This window comes from Lynx canadensis, chromosome C1 (genome assembly GCF_007474595.2).
Source record: "Lynx canadensis isolate LIC74 chromosome C1, mLynCan4.pri.v2, whole genome shotgun sequence".
In the NCBI taxonomy this organism is placed as follows: Eukaryota; Metazoa; Chordata; class Mammalia; order Carnivora; family Felidae; genus Lynx; species Lynx canadensis.
Window position 1 is genome coordinate 141,514,003 of NC_044310.1, and position 15,138 is coordinate 141,529,140.

Below are 15,138 nucleotides of genomic sequence, written 5' to 3' on the forward strand. Positions count from 1 at the left end.
ATGCCCTGAGTGATGCTTACATGTTACCATTCTCTGGCTATCTTCTAAAAGAAGGTTAAATTTAATTGTATAAAAACATTGATACTAGGGATGCCTGGGTGGCTCAGTCAGTTAAGTGTCTGGCTCTTGATTTTTGGCTCAGGTCATGATCTCACAGTTTTTGAGATTGAGCCTCTAGTTGGGCTCTGCACTGATGGTGCGGCACCTGCTTGGGATTCTCTCTCCCTCTTTCTCTCTGCCCCTCACCCGCTTGCGTGTGTGTGCTCTCTCTACAAATAATCATTAAAAAAAAGTAATATGGAAATCTACAAATTAGCAAGTAAAAGTTCGATCTGTGTGTGTGTATGCGTATATGTATATGTGTGTGCGTATTCTGAAACAAATGGACCGTACTAGGTATATTTCTTTGTGCTGGTTATTTTCCTAGTAGTTTAGACATAAAAGGTGAGGTCAAGCTAATTTATTCGTTGACTTTTTTATTATAGGCTAATTGAACAAGCCCCAGTTCAAATGGGAGAAGAGTCAATTAGGTGGGCAAAACTGGTCATACCGTTAGTGGTTCATTCAGCCCAAAAGGTACATTTGAGAGGAGCAACTGCTTTAGAGATGGGAATGCCGTTATTGCTTCAAAAACAACAAGAAATAGCATCTATCACAGAGCAGCTTATGACTACTGTAAGTATTACTTTAAGGATTTTTTTGGATACTGAATTGTAAATTTCTGGCCCAGCTTAGAGCTCATAGTGGTATCATTTCATTATGATATAGGAAGTTCCTCTTCGAATAAAACATAAGTAATTGCTTAAGGTAGTGTAGGCACACTGCTCCTAGATTAAGGAAGGAGTGTCTATTCAGTGTTTGTAGGATCTAGGCATTTTACTTCATCACCAATGAATAGTGATTGAAAGGGATTGCATTTCTTTTTTTTTTTTAATGTTTATTTATTTTTGAGAGCAAGAGAGACAGAGCATGAGCAGGGGAGGGGCAAAGAGAGAGAGAGAGAGAGAGAGATACATACAGAATCAGAAGCAGGCTCCAGGCTGTCAGTACCGAGCCCTACGCAGGGCTTGAACTCCCAAAATGTGAGGTCATGACCTGAGCCAAAGTTGGGACACTCAACTAATTGAGCCACCGAGGCGCCCCGAAAGGGATTGCATTTCTGGAAAAGGGAGAACATTAACTAATTTGAGTGCTATTTGGATTGTTTTACACAATCTCAATAGGTATAAATTTAAAGCACGTAAGTGCATATAATGTATTGTTTACTAATAACTTTTCCTAATAAGCTTTTCTATCTTTATTTCTTGTAACAAATATTTATTTAGCACCTGTATATGCCAGGCATTGTTTTAGACACTGAATATAGCAAAGAACAAAAGGAACTTGTGGAGCTTATTGTCTAGTGGGAGAGGCAATAAAGAATACAGTATATTCAGTGAAGAACATGATGGAAAACAGACTAGATGAAGAGTGCCATTGTAGAGGAAGGGTGTGGCAGTCAGGGAAGGAAAAAGAATAGGATATTTGAGCAGTGATTTGAAAGTGGTACAAGAATTAGCTAGTTGGATAATATGGAGTAAGTTAATTCCAGGCAGGAGAAACTGAGAGCAAAGGGCCCTGTTCTGATGGTTGTGTGTTAGTTGGTGTTCAGTGAACACTGGCAAGGGCAATATGATAGAGTGAATGAGGGTGAGAGGATAGGAGATGATGTCAGAGGAACAGAGGGCCAAATCACATAGGACCTTGGGAGATATTGTAAGGAATTTTTCACTTTCTTTTATTGAAAACTGTATTTGAAGGTTTTGAGTATTGAGCGTTATATGTACTGACTTCGGCTTTAAAGGGATTGTTGTGCCTGTGTTGAGAATAGACTCTAGAGGAGTTGAGTAGAAGAAGGGAAGGTACTTCAGAAATCCAGGTGTAGTGAGGGAGCCTTCCAGATTTTAAAACCTGGGATTTTGTTTATTTTTTAAAATTCGAGAGGCCTTATGGTAATGTTTGGAGACTACTAAAGTAGCTCCAATGTCTTTGCAAGTTTTTTTATTTTGATAAATTTATTTTCCAAGAGTATATATAAAATTCTTCATAAATTTGAACTAAAATGTTCTCAGGTGTCTGCTACCCATGAAGCTGTTAATGTATTTTTAAGTTAAAATGTTAGCATTTGAACTCTTATGGTATACATGCTGGTTTTCTGGGAAACGTATATTGGTAGAAGAAAATTAAGCTCAATTGATAGATGGAGGAATGGCCAGATTTGTGATAAGACAGTTATCGTAAGATGTTAATGGTATGTATTTATATTTGGAAATTCAATGTAAAACTTTCAGCTTTGCTATATACTTGGAAATTTTCTAATAAAATATTGGGAAAAGCTATTCAACTAAGATAGTCTGATACTGCATATTTTGTTTTCCCAAGAGTCTTTTGGTAAATATTTTTGCATTTGTTTGCAGAAATTACTTTCAGAACTCCAAAAGCTATTTATGAGTAAGAATGAGACTTATGTGTTAAAATTGTGGCCTTTGTTTGTCAAACTTCTTGGGAAGGTAAGTCCACAGATCACGAATATTTCGTAGTTTATACATGAGTTTCTTTCGCGTCTTAACTTTACATAGTGGAGCTGATCCTATAGATGTAAATTCAGCTGCTTAATAAAATTTGTTTGCAAACCCACTGTAAATACTTTTGCTTTTCCAGTCAATTGCAAATCTGCAAAATGGCAAAAGAGATCCACCCCAGCGTGCAGGTTCCCAGCTGAGGTAGAGCAACGTTATGCGCTGCCTTTTTATTTGAGCTCTCAGTATTCATTTGTAAACAGATGTCCTTTTCATAATCCGCTTGGTGACATATTTTCCACATTTTGTGCTTTTTCTTGGTGAATTTAGTTTTAAATGACCCTCAGGCTTAGTGCCAAAGTGTTGTCCATGATTCTTAAACACAGGAAGATTATGTGATGTGCCCTGGGGAGAAATTATATGTATTATTTTTTAAAATTTTCTTTAATGTTTGTATTTATTTTTGAGAGAGAGAGAGAGAGAGAGAGAGAGAGAGCACACGCATGAGCGGGGAAGGGACAGACAGAGAGGGAGACGCAGAATGTGAAGCAGGCTCCAGGCTCTGAGCTGTCAGCACAAAGCCCAACGCGGGGCTTGAACCCACCGGCCACAAGATCATGACCTGAGATGAAGTTGGACGCTTAACCAACAGAGCCACCCAGGCGCCTCAGAAATTACACGTATTAGATAAGCTCTGTTCAGGCATGAGTTACAGTGCTGTTGGCTGTGAGTTCATTGTTCATGAATCAACAATACATACGGTATCTTTAAACAAATAAATATAAGATTGATGTCGATTGGTTGACAGAAAAGGTTCTCATAGGAGCCTAACCTGCATCTTCCCTAGGAGCAAGGGCTCAGTACTTGCTAACACAGTGTTTGCAGTGGACTTTATAGAACTTAATTCTGATGAATAATGAGGATCAACCACGTGTTCTGTCTTCTTTAAACCAGGTTTTTTTTTTAAGTTTTTTTTTTTTTTTAATGTTTATTTATTTTTGAGACAGAGAGACAGAGCATGAACGGGGGAGGGTCAGAGAGAGGGAGACACAAAATCTGAAACAGGCTCCAGGCTCTGAGCTGTCAGCACAGAGCCCGATGCGGGGCTCGAACTCACGGACCGTGAGATCATGACCTGAGCTGAAGTCGGCCGCTTAACCTACTGAGCCACCCAGGCGCCCCGCCAGGTTTTTTTCTAAGGAGAGGGGAGGTGTTTTTCTTTGCTGTGATAAATAAACCTATTTATCGTAACCGTCCTACGTACATTTCATTGTCATTAAATATATATACAAGTTTTGTAAACGTCACTATTATCTATACCCAAAACTTTATATTCTCCAACAATTTTATATATGTTAAGCAAGAACTTCTTTGGTCTCCTAGCCCCAGCCTCTCGTAACTGCTGTTCTACTTGCTGTCTCTATGGATTTGCTAATTCTAGGCATCCCACATAAATGGAATCATGCACTATTTGTCTTTCTGTTTATGGTTTATGCTAGACATTTTTTCAAGTTTTATTCATGTTGTAGAAATTAACTAAATTTCATTCTTTTTTACAACTGAATATTTCATGGTGTGTAACTCAGTTTGTTTACTCATTTGTTGACAGATATTTGAGTTGTTTCTACCTTTCAGCTATTGTGAATAATTGCTGTGAACTTTGGTGTACAAATATCTTTTGTATTCTCTACTTTTCGTTCTCTTGGATATATGTGTAAGAGTGGAATTGCTGGTTCCAAACTGTTTTCCATAGTGGCTGCACTATTTTACATTCCTACCAGTAATACACCAGGGCTCCAATTTTCCCACATCCTTGCCAAACTTGTTTTTTTTTGTTTTTTGATATGATAGCCATTCCAGAACATGTTGTTTTGTAAAACTGGGCCATTTTCATGTTTTTGACAATACAGTAAATAGTTCTCTTGGTGATTGCAGACATACAAGAAATAATCATAGTAATGGTGGGTTTTCCTGATTGGTGTGCAGTCTTCAGTAATTGTAAAGAGTTACTTGTATGTAACTGCTGTCAAGCCAGTAAGACCGCATCTCTGCATCCATCATTTTCAGGATTGCTAGTAACTTGGGCATATTTCTGCAGAGTAACCTTACGTGTTTGTTGTGTCACAGGACCCAGCTTGCTTACATCTTTGTCCATGACAATACCTTTGGTAGTAATACCCAAAGTTGTATATAGTGGGGATAAAGGGTTTTTCTTTATACCATATGTTGAGGTAAAAGGTGACTTTCAGGCTGAGCTGTATTATGTCCGCCTTCTTGAAACATAAGTCTATTGGCCTAATGAATTTTTCACATTTAGGTGATTTTCTTATAAAGCCGTTTCCAGTGGAGCAGACTAGTTACAGCAACCAACCTCTTCTTTCTCTTTCCTGTTTGAATAACTTAGAATTTCTTTCTTCCTGGGCATTAACCTTGGGCAGAGGGTCTTCCCATTTTCCTGCTTCCCCTCTCTGGTTTTAATCATATTTGAAAGTACTTTAGCTCAGGGCTGTCCCACTGTGTCCAGTAGATAGCAGGTACTATTCCCTGTGAATCTTTTAGTCACTCTTAAGTTTGGTGTTTCCCTTTAATACGTTTTCTTAGTCGTAGTTTTTATTTGTATTTTTTTTTTAGCATGGTGCTGTTTATGGTAGTGCTTAGCTTTCACACCAGTTTGAACATTCTAGAGCTTTCCTTTTGGTTTTTCTCATGGTAATCCAAGTGATATCCATAGTAGTTATAGTGTAACTCAATAAGTTGTTTTGTGGCTGGTGGGTTTTTGTTTTTATAGAGAGCAAGAGCACTGGGGAGTTGTTGGGAGACAGAGAGAGAGAGAATCTTCAGCACCCTCTGTGCCCAGCACAGAGCTCGATGTGGGGCTTGATCCTTGAGCCCCACCGTGAGATCATGCATGGCCTGATCTGAAATCCAGACTTGAATGTTTAACCGACTGAGCCACTCAGGCAGCCCTGCCCACTTTTTATTTGGGTGTTTCATTTTTGTTGTTGAGTTGTAGGAGGAGTTCTTTATTTTGGATGTTAACCCTTATAGGTCTGGGATTTTCAAGTATTTTTCAAATATTTTTTTCAAATATCTTTTCAATTGATAATATCCTTTGGTGCACAGGAGTTTTTAGTTTTTAAGTTTATTTTGAGAGAGAGAGAAAGTGAATGAGCAAGGGGAAAGGCAGAGAGAGTGAGAGAGGGTATCCCAAGATGTGGGGCTTGAACTCATGAACTGTGAGATCATGCATGACTCAGGCTAAATCCAAGAGTTGAATGCTAAACCGACGGAGCCACCCAGGTGCCCAGGAGTTTTTAGTTTTGAAGTCCCATAAAAATTAGATTTTCTTTAATTGCCTGTGCTTTTGGTGTCATAGACATGAAATTGTTGCCAAATCCAGTGCCATGAATCTTTTTCCCTGTGCATTTTTGTAGGATTTTTATAGTTTTAGTTCTCATAACTTTTTATATTTGATTCCTTTTGAGTTTATTTTTGTATTGTGTTGAATCTGTAGATTGCCGTGTGTAATAATTGACATTTTAATGGTATTAAAAAATCTTTCTATACATGAACATGGGATGGTTTTCCATTTATTTAGGTCTTTTTAAATGTTTTTCGGCAATACTTGATAGGTTTTAGTGTACAAGTCTTTCACCTCCTTGGTTAGATTTATTTCTAAGTTTTAATTCTTTTAGATGCTATTGTAAATGGAAATACCTGATTTCCTTTTCAGATTGTTCATTGCTGTTGTGTAGAAACACAGGTGATTTTTGTGTGTTGATCTTGTATGCTGAATTTATTAGCTCTACTAGCTTTTACTTATGGATTCTCTAAGCAAGTTATTTTTTGTTATATTCTGTTCAGTTTGGATGTGATTTACAGCCGGTTGAGATTGCGATTTCATTTTTAATGTATTTTTCCTTGTTATTCATAATTTACTTGTCATCTGTCCATTTTTCCCTTAACGTTTTGTCTTTTTGAGTATATTTTAAAAAATTATTTTTATTAGTTTCAGGGTTCAACATTTCTTACTTTTTTTTAATTACTGATTTCCTTACGGATACCGTTATGTTGGTAAAATTTGAGATTTTTCTTAAACCTTCCTCATTTTCTCTAATGTCAGAAATGTTCTGTGTTATGCGTTATGTACTTTATGGAGCCTTATATTTTGTGATCTTGAGTTTTGAGTGTACGTATAAAAATCAGTACATTTTAAACTTAAGTTTTTAAGACTTTACATAGCTAACACTGAATGAATTAGGTTAATAATAGTGCCTGTATATTGTTTTAGTCAGGTAAATAACTTTCTAATGATTTTTCATTTTTAGACCTTGCATCGAAGTGGGAGTTTCATTAATTCTCTATTACAACTGGAAGAACTAGGATTTCGTAGTGGAGCACCCATGATTAAAAAAATAGCATTTATTGCCTGGAAGAGTTTAATAGATAATTTTGCTTTGAATCCAGGTAAGTAAGTCTTATTTAAAATTTTTGATTTTTCTATGGATTTCACTCAAGCAAGATGAAAAGAACAAAGCTTTTCTGATCTTTTGGGCTTTATATTGAAATAACCTGTTAAATATTTTTTTTTTTATTTTAAGAGAATAAACTTGTAGCTAAAAATAGAATTTAAAAGGATAGGCATTTTTGAAATTTACAGCTAAAAAATTATGATTGCTATGGAACAAAAGTATCAGTGACTGATGAACTTTTTCAGGACCTTTGGAACAGTACCTAATAGTGGGTCATTGCTACTAATGTATAGGATTGACTCCTTTTGATTTACTTTATCTTCCTGTTACCTGGCGGAGGTGTTTGATATATAGTTGACCCTTGAACAGTGTGAGAGTTAGGGGCACCAACACCCCACCACAATTGAAAGCCTGTATATAACTTTTGACTCCCCCCACATTTAACTACAAGTAGCCCACTGTTGACCAGAAGCCTTACCAATAACATAAATAGTTGATTAACCTGTATTTTGTTTATGTATTGTAAACTCTGGTCTTAGGATAAAGTAAGCTAGAAAAAAGAAATGTTAAGATCATAAGAGGAAATATCTTTACTATACTGTAAAAAAAAAAAAAACTGTATAAGTGGACCGATGCAATTCAAACCTGTATTGTTGATGGGTCAGCTGTAAATATGAGAAAGTATGTAGCCCAAAAGTAGATCAGTATGAGTACCCACTTACCTTAGATATAAACAATATTGGATGTTTATAAGATCTGCTAAGTAATGTTGATTTCATGTTATATTTTTCTCTGGTGAAGATCATTAATCCCTTTTTCCTTAGTGTGTTTTATAAAGTGATTATTTTTATTACCTATAATTTTATTGAAAATGTTGGTAAAAGTACATTGCCAGGCACAAATTGTAAATATTACCTTTTTGTTTATGAACTGGTAATGCAAGTTAGCGTTCTGGACTAAACCTATTGGACTTGTGTAAAAGTTGAGTGTTAAAGCATAAAATAGACATAACTTAAAGAAGGTAAATAAAACGCTATCTCATTTGAAATAAGTCCAGAGTTAAAAAGTCTGGTCCTGGTATTATGGATCCAAGAAGTCTTAAGGAATCAGCTGCCTGCCTTTCTCTTCTGTTATCTTCAGTATGCCTTAATTATAGACTACAGGAAAGGGAGAAGGCAGAAGAGCAAAAATGAATTTCTTCCCAGCTGAGCCATCTATCGCTAGAGCTTTCCAGAAATTCTACATACACTTCCCTTTAAATCTCATTGGGTAGAATGGCTAAATGGGAGACTGAGTAAAGGAATAAAATATTGGGTATCCATCACTGTCCTGAGTGAAAGAGGTAACTAAAAATATGGTAACTGTCAATTTCTGCTGTAGGGATATTATTGTAGCACTCTTCTCATAAGTACAGTAGGGGTTCAAAAAGGATTAGAGTATTTGTTTGCACAGTGGTTTGACTTTATTTTCTTTATAGAAATGTTAATTGTGCAAGCTAAATGGCAAAATAACTGTCAGAAATATTAATGCCATTTCATCAAATAACACAGCTGGACAGATGTTTCAAAATCCCTATTAAGTCTTTTTGATAATTTACTTGAGCACAGAGGTCTTTTTATGTATCCCCAGTTGTTAACACTCACATGGAATATTAGGCTGGATGGTTTGTTGTGGAGGACTGTCCCATGTGTTGAAAGAAGTTTAGCAGTATCCCTGGGTGCATTCTAGATGCCAGCAGTATTCTCTGTACCTCCTGCCTCTCCGGTCTAACAGCCAGAGATGCCATTTATGTTGTCAAATGTCTCTTGGGAAAATTGTCCCTGGCGCACACACAGTATCTAATAAACATTATTTTTTCTATTTATTTATTTGTTTATGGCCATCTTAAGTACAGTCTAGTTGTATTGGAGTTTGTCAAAGTGAAAATTTGACGTGTAACAAGAACAGTTGGTGGTTTAAAAAATTTTTTTATAAAGTATTTTTTATTTTTGAGAAAGAAAGCACAAGCAGGGGAGGGGCAGAGAGAGAGAGAGGGAGACACAGAACCTGAAGCAGGATCCAGGCTCTGAGCTGTCAGCATATAGAGCCCGAGGCGGGGCTCAAAGTCAAGAAACATTAGATCATGACCTGAGCCGGAGTGGGATGCTTAACTGACTGAGCCACCAGGTGCCTCCCAAAATAATTTTTTTTAATGTTTACTTTTGAGAGAGAGAGGGAACATGTGAGCTCCAGGCTCTGAGCTGTCAGCACAGAACCCGACACGGGGCTCGAGCACATGAACTGTGAGACTATGGCCTGAGCCAAAGTTGGACGCTTAACCGACTGAGCCACCCAGACGCCCCTAAAAAAAATTATTTTTAATCTATTCTCTTGCGATGATAAAAGGAGACTTACATACTTAGTTTTAAAATTTAGTTTTTAGCAAAACCACAAAACTTAACTTCTTACATGTTTTTGCCCATGTGCTTATTTTCTTTTAAGAAATATTATGCAGTGCGAAAAGACTGAAGTTGTTAATGCAGCCTTTGAGTTCCATCCATGTGAGAACAGAAACTCTAGCACTAACAAAACTAGAAGTCTGGTGGTATTTACTAATGAGACTTGGACCTCATCTTCCTGCTAATTTTGAACAGGTAATACAAGTTTTGGCTCTAATGATTGGAGTTTTTTTAACGTGTTCTTAAATTCTTAACAGTCTATTCTTTCAGTATTACATTTGCTGTGTTAGCAGATCACAATATATAAAAAATCTTTTCTTCCTAACACAGAATTTTTTATTTCCCTCAAAAGATTCTCCAGTTGTGTGAAATGGAGCCTCTAAAGCTTTCTCAACCAGCAAACACTCCAATATCTAACTCTAAAGTCATTTTGAAAGATTTTTGAAAGGAAATTCCATAACATTTAGAATGTAATTGAGAATAAAATCAACATTACTGAAATAGAAATCAAGTGCTACACTTGGTTGATAAAAGTTGGATCAGTTCTTATTTTTTTGTAACTTTCTAGGCTACAAAATTGTAACAAATCCTCTATCTAATCTGAGGACCATAGGCTTTGGCCCTCTTCCTCCTTGCTGGTCAGGTCATGCTGGCAGCCGCTATGGTGGACCCACTGGGGCCCAGCAGCAGCTTCTCCACCCCCCTGCTGGCACCATCTTGCCAACTGCCCTTGCTGGCATTTAGACATAAAGTTTATTTAATCTTACTTATACTTCCTTTATTTTTGCAATGAATCCCATCTTTGGTTTCTGAATATTTGTACAATAAGTAAAAAAAAGGATAGCTCTGATAATTTCTTTTATCTTTTTCATTTCTTTATCTGGGTTTTTGGAGTACATTTTATTTTTAAATCTGTAGTCTTAGTCTTTTTGTCTATATACACAATTGCACAGCAGTGAGTATAGTATATTCTTGGGGTTTTGTAATATACTGGAATTTTTAGCAAGTTTGTAAAATTTTAATGTATTAAAGATTTTAAACTTAATAGCATGAATTAATTAGAATTGGGCATTAATGGTAATATGTAACTTGAGATCATAATTTTTCCAAATTCTACCATTATGAGGTCCTAGTAGGCTTATTTTACCCAGTTGTCCCACACATTCATTGGTTGAAGTTATGCATTGGCTAGATTTGATTGGTACTGGAATGATCTTAGAAAATGAGCTTGAGGTTGTCTTAGTTTATATTTTCTTAGGGTGAATTTTTTAAAAGCTTAAAATGAGTCTCTACCAATAGCATTAAAACTCAGGCATTATTTACAGATATAATTTCCCATTTGGAATTTAGTAACGAAACTTACAGGTATTACACATGGCAAATATAGTTGTAATAAAAATGTTTACTTTTCCAATTTTAGTATTTAGGCAGTGCATCCAAACAGCCAGTAGGATTCAGCATATCAAAAGAATTTAGATTGCTTCTTAAATTTAACTGTATTATGCAAGACTTTAAAAAAATTATGGATAATTAGGTAGTTTAGAGATAGTTTCCCTTTCTTTTTGTTTTTAACCCCAATAGGTGTGCGTGCCTCTGATTCAGAGTACAATAAGCATCGATTCTAATGCTTTACCTCAAGGCAGTTCATCTCGTGTAGCTACTTCTCCCGGTTTAAATCCCATGACTCCTATACACAAAGGTAAGGTAGACATACTTCGTTCTTTTTCTGTTTTTAAAAAGGACTTGAAATGAAACCTTTGCTAAGTGTTACTCATATAAAATGAAGCACTTCGTAATTTTGGCTCCCTTATCACAAAATCCATCCTATACTCTTGTTTTCCTTATGTGTTACTGTTGTACTTGCATTGTTGTAGTTGAAGATCTGCGTTTGTCTACTGTATCTGTGAGATATATTACAAATGACTGTTGAGTTTGTTTCAGAACCAGAACCTTAGAATTATTATTAAAAACAACAGATCTTAATAGATGTTTCTTAAAAAGTGGCTTAGCATATATAGTATTGAGAGAAAATTATTTGCTGTATATTATTTTGTTATTATAGTCAGATTTTTATATTTAAGTGTTAGAAATGTGTGCATATTAATATTTCATAGTATTATTATCTTAATTTAAGTGGTATCTGACACAGGCACCTGGGTGGCTCAGTCATTTAAGCGTCTAACTTCGGCTCAGGTCATGATCTTGTGGTTTGTGAGTTTAAGCCCCAAGTTGGGCTCTGACGCTCAGCCTGGAGCCTGCTTCAGATTCTGTGTCTCCCTCTCTCTCTGCCCCTCCCCACTCATGCTCTCTTTCTCAAAAAATAAGTAATAAAACATTAGAATTGGTAAGTGACAGTAATCTTGTTCTTAACCTACTAATTAGGAACTCTTACAGGTTTTAAACAAGAACTCAACTTTTATTTCAGAAACAAAGTATTTACTTTTAAAAATATATTTCACTGAAATGAAGTAAACAAAATATGTTCATTTGGTTAGCTAATTTAGCTTATGTAACTTAACTTTTTTTTTCTTTTTTCTTTCTTTCTTTTTTTTTTTTTTTTTTTTTTAGGTGCTTCCCCATATGGAACTCCTGTAACTCCTCGGATGAACTTAAGTTCAAATTTTGGTGGAATGGCCACAATCCCCTCTATTCAACTTTTGGGACTTGAAATGCTGCTTCATTTTTTGTTGGGTCCAGAAGTCTTGAGTTTTGCTAAGCAAAACAAACTTGTACTGAGCTTAGGTATTTACTTTTTAAAAACCGTTCAGATCATTGTACATTGGGGTGAGAAGACATGCTTTTTTCCCCCACAGCCAAAATATTCTGTAATTCTGTATGATATAAGCATAAATCTTTTTAATAGAAAACACATGTCGGACCACCTAAAATTTTATATTGATACATTTATTTCATAAAGCTTTGGATCGGCATAATTGTCTTTTTTTTTCGTTTTTAGAGCCACTCGAACATCCATTAATCAGCAGCTCTTCTTTTTTTTCCAAACATGCAAGTACGCTTATCACTGCTGTTCATGATAGCTTTGTTGCGGTTGGAAAAGATGCTTCTGGTAAATACTTAAGAGAAGATTTTTTTGTTTGTTTAAACCTGTGTTTAAAAAAGTAAAATAGGAAATATTTACATATTGCCATCTTTTGCCCAGATTATGCTGCAGGACCTTTACATATAAATCATTTAATGCTTAGAGTAACCTTTGTTTTTTTAGATGAGGAAATTGCGTTGTACATAGAAGTAAATAACTTGTGCACAGTCACATAGTAAGTGGTGGAGCTGTGATTCAGACCTGGGCTCTGTGGCTCCAGCATCCACACTCAAAACTCCTATGTTACATAGCCTGTCAGATATTGTGAAGAAATTTCAAAAATGAAATCGTTAGCTATTTAACTGGCTGGTTTTCAGGTGTCCTTTTGAATCTTTATTTTTCTCCTTCTGTCAGCAGCAAAAGGTGTTCAATAAAGAAAATACAGGTACTAGAAAGGAGAAAAGAAAATAATTATCCTTAAGTTCCATGACCCAGTGTTAATGTGTTACAGTTTGAAAAAACATTTCTTTAAACAGTGTGTGATAGTGTTTCATAAACTGACTACAAGGCTGAATATTATAAGAATTCTGTTTTAGACTAAGAATTGCTCAGCTTCTTTAGCATAAAGGTAAAAGGGTGAGCCTTTATAGTACTGTCTGCTTCATTTCTAAAGTTTGTTTTGTTTTGTTTGGCAGAGGCAGTTGTCAATGCTATTTGGAAGGAACTAATTAGCTTGATGAAATCAATCATTGAATCAGGTAACTACTATAATACTGATCAAATAATTTTTATAGAACTCAGTGAATTGTTTGGCTTTTATAAATAAAATTATTTTAGAGTCAATTTTTGAAGCATGTAGCTTCCAGACTTTAATTTTCTTTTAAACAAGGCAATTTATTGATTTACTTTAAAAATTAGTCTTTCTTAGCTAAGTATATGTTTTTATTCCTAAAAATACTGTATTTTCACCCCTAAAAATACTTGCATGTTTAGAACCACATTCTTCCTTTTCCTTTTTGATAGGTAACAAAAAAGAGAGACCAGGTTCTGAAGTTTTGACCCTCTTACTAAAATCGTTAGAAAGCATAGTAAAGTCAGAAGTATTTCCTGTATCAAAAACATTGGTAAGTAAGATAATTCATGCTGGAATTTAAAAATCATATTCTGAAATTGAATTTTTTATTGGAAAAAATACTACTTACACAGACCATGTTTTGAGAAGACATTTTGTATCAAGTATTTATCAGCAATTTAGCCCTGTAATAAATGTTATTCCATTGACTTCAGAGTCGTCTGAAACCTCAGTAAAGTAAATGACTATACCGGCAATACAGAAATATTCCACTGTCATAAGAATGAGCCATACAGAGAAAATTGGGGTTAAGAACATGAACTGTGAACTGAGCTAAACATTAATTTTATAAGATTGCCTAGCTCCATCAATTGTTAGTTTGTACATTTAAGCTGGTAATAATCTTTGGGACTTGTGCAATTTAAATCAACCCTCCTTAACTGAGATAAGTATTTTGGTATTAAAGACTTTTTTATCCTATAGTAGAGAAGGAAAAAACCAATTGGATATACTTTTTTATAATAGTGAGTCTCCCCAAGATAAACTGCACATGAAATAGACTGTACTTAAATTCCGTCTGAGTCTCTGTGTACTGGGACAGCGATAACTACTATGGCAGTAGATCATAGTGGTTAATAGCAAGGGCTCTGGAGCAGACTAGGTTGAATCGCAGCCAAATTATTTATTAGCTGAGTGAACTTGGGAAGTTTATCTCCTCCCTTACCTTTTTTTAAGGGAATGTAGTAGTAGTTTTATGATTAATACGTGAAGGGCATGAGGAGCCAGAAATGAAATAAATGAGTCCACAAATACAATTTATTATTATTATTATTATTATTATTATCATTAGTGTTTGATTCAAATGAGAATGTGAAAACATATTCACCAACATAACCTTTTCTTTTTTTTTTTTAAGTTTATTTGTTAGGGAGGGAGGGAGAGAGAGTGCACACTGGAGGGGCAGAGAGCAAGAGGAAGAGAGAGTATCTCAAGCAGGCCCCGCACTGTCAGCACAGAGCCCAAAAATGGGACTTGAACTCTAGAACCCTGAAATTATGACTTGCGCTGATACCGAGAGTCAGATGCTTAACGTACATCCACCCAAGCGCCCTAAACTTTCTATTATATCATTATGTCACTGAAGTTAAAGTCGTTCAAGATAATACCAGTACAATATTTTTGGATGGCAGTTTGATAGGCTCTGTCACATTTGAGAGGTGTGTCTTTATTTTTTTTGTTGTTTCTTGTTTGTTTTATTTACATCCAAATTAGCATATAGTGCTATAATGATTTCAGGAGTAGATTCCAGTGATTCATCCTCTATGTATATAACACCCAGTGCTCATCCCAACAAGTGTTCTCCCGAATGCCCCCTACCCATTTAGCCCATCCCCCCCACTGACAACCCCTCCAGCAACTTTCAGTTTGTTGTCTATAAGAGTCCATTATGTATTGCCTTATCCTTGTTTTTACATCATTTTTGCTTCTCTTCCCGTATGTTTATCTGTTTTGTATCTTAAAGTCCTCATATGAGTGAAATCGTATATTTGTCTTTCTC

At 35.6% G+C, this 15,138-nt stretch overlaps 1 protein-coding gene across 4 annotated transcripts in view; it reads left to right on the top strand.

Moving 5' to 3' along the window:
* Nucleotides 1-15,138, top strand: part of RIF1 (replication timing regulatory factor 1) — a 71,578-nt gene that overhangs the window by 6,393 nt on the left and 50,047 nt on the right. For all 4 annotated transcript variants that reach the window (XR_003970827.2, XM_030325237.2, XM_030325240.2 and 1 more), the window contains exons 7-15: nucleotides 486-675; nucleotides 2,457-2,549; nucleotides 6,887-7,025; nucleotides 9,512-9,663; nucleotides 11,050-11,167; nucleotides 12,037-12,210; nucleotides 12,425-12,535; nucleotides 13,204-13,266; nucleotides 13,532-13,632. Coding sequence is in view for 3 of the 4 variants with exons in the window: in XM_030325237.2 (XP_030181097.1) it covers nucleotides 486-675; nucleotides 2,457-2,549; nucleotides 6,887-7,025; nucleotides 9,512-9,663; nucleotides 11,050-11,167; nucleotides 12,037-12,210; nucleotides 12,425-12,535; nucleotides 13,204-13,266; nucleotides 13,532-13,632 (1,141 nt within the window). In the remaining variant the exon portion in view is untranslated. The remainder of the gene's footprint in view (nucleotides 1-485; nucleotides 676-2,456; nucleotides 2,550-6,886; nucleotides 7,026-9,511; nucleotides 9,664-11,049; nucleotides 11,168-12,036; nucleotides 12,211-12,424; nucleotides 12,536-13,203; nucleotides 13,267-13,531; nucleotides 13,633-15,138) is intronic.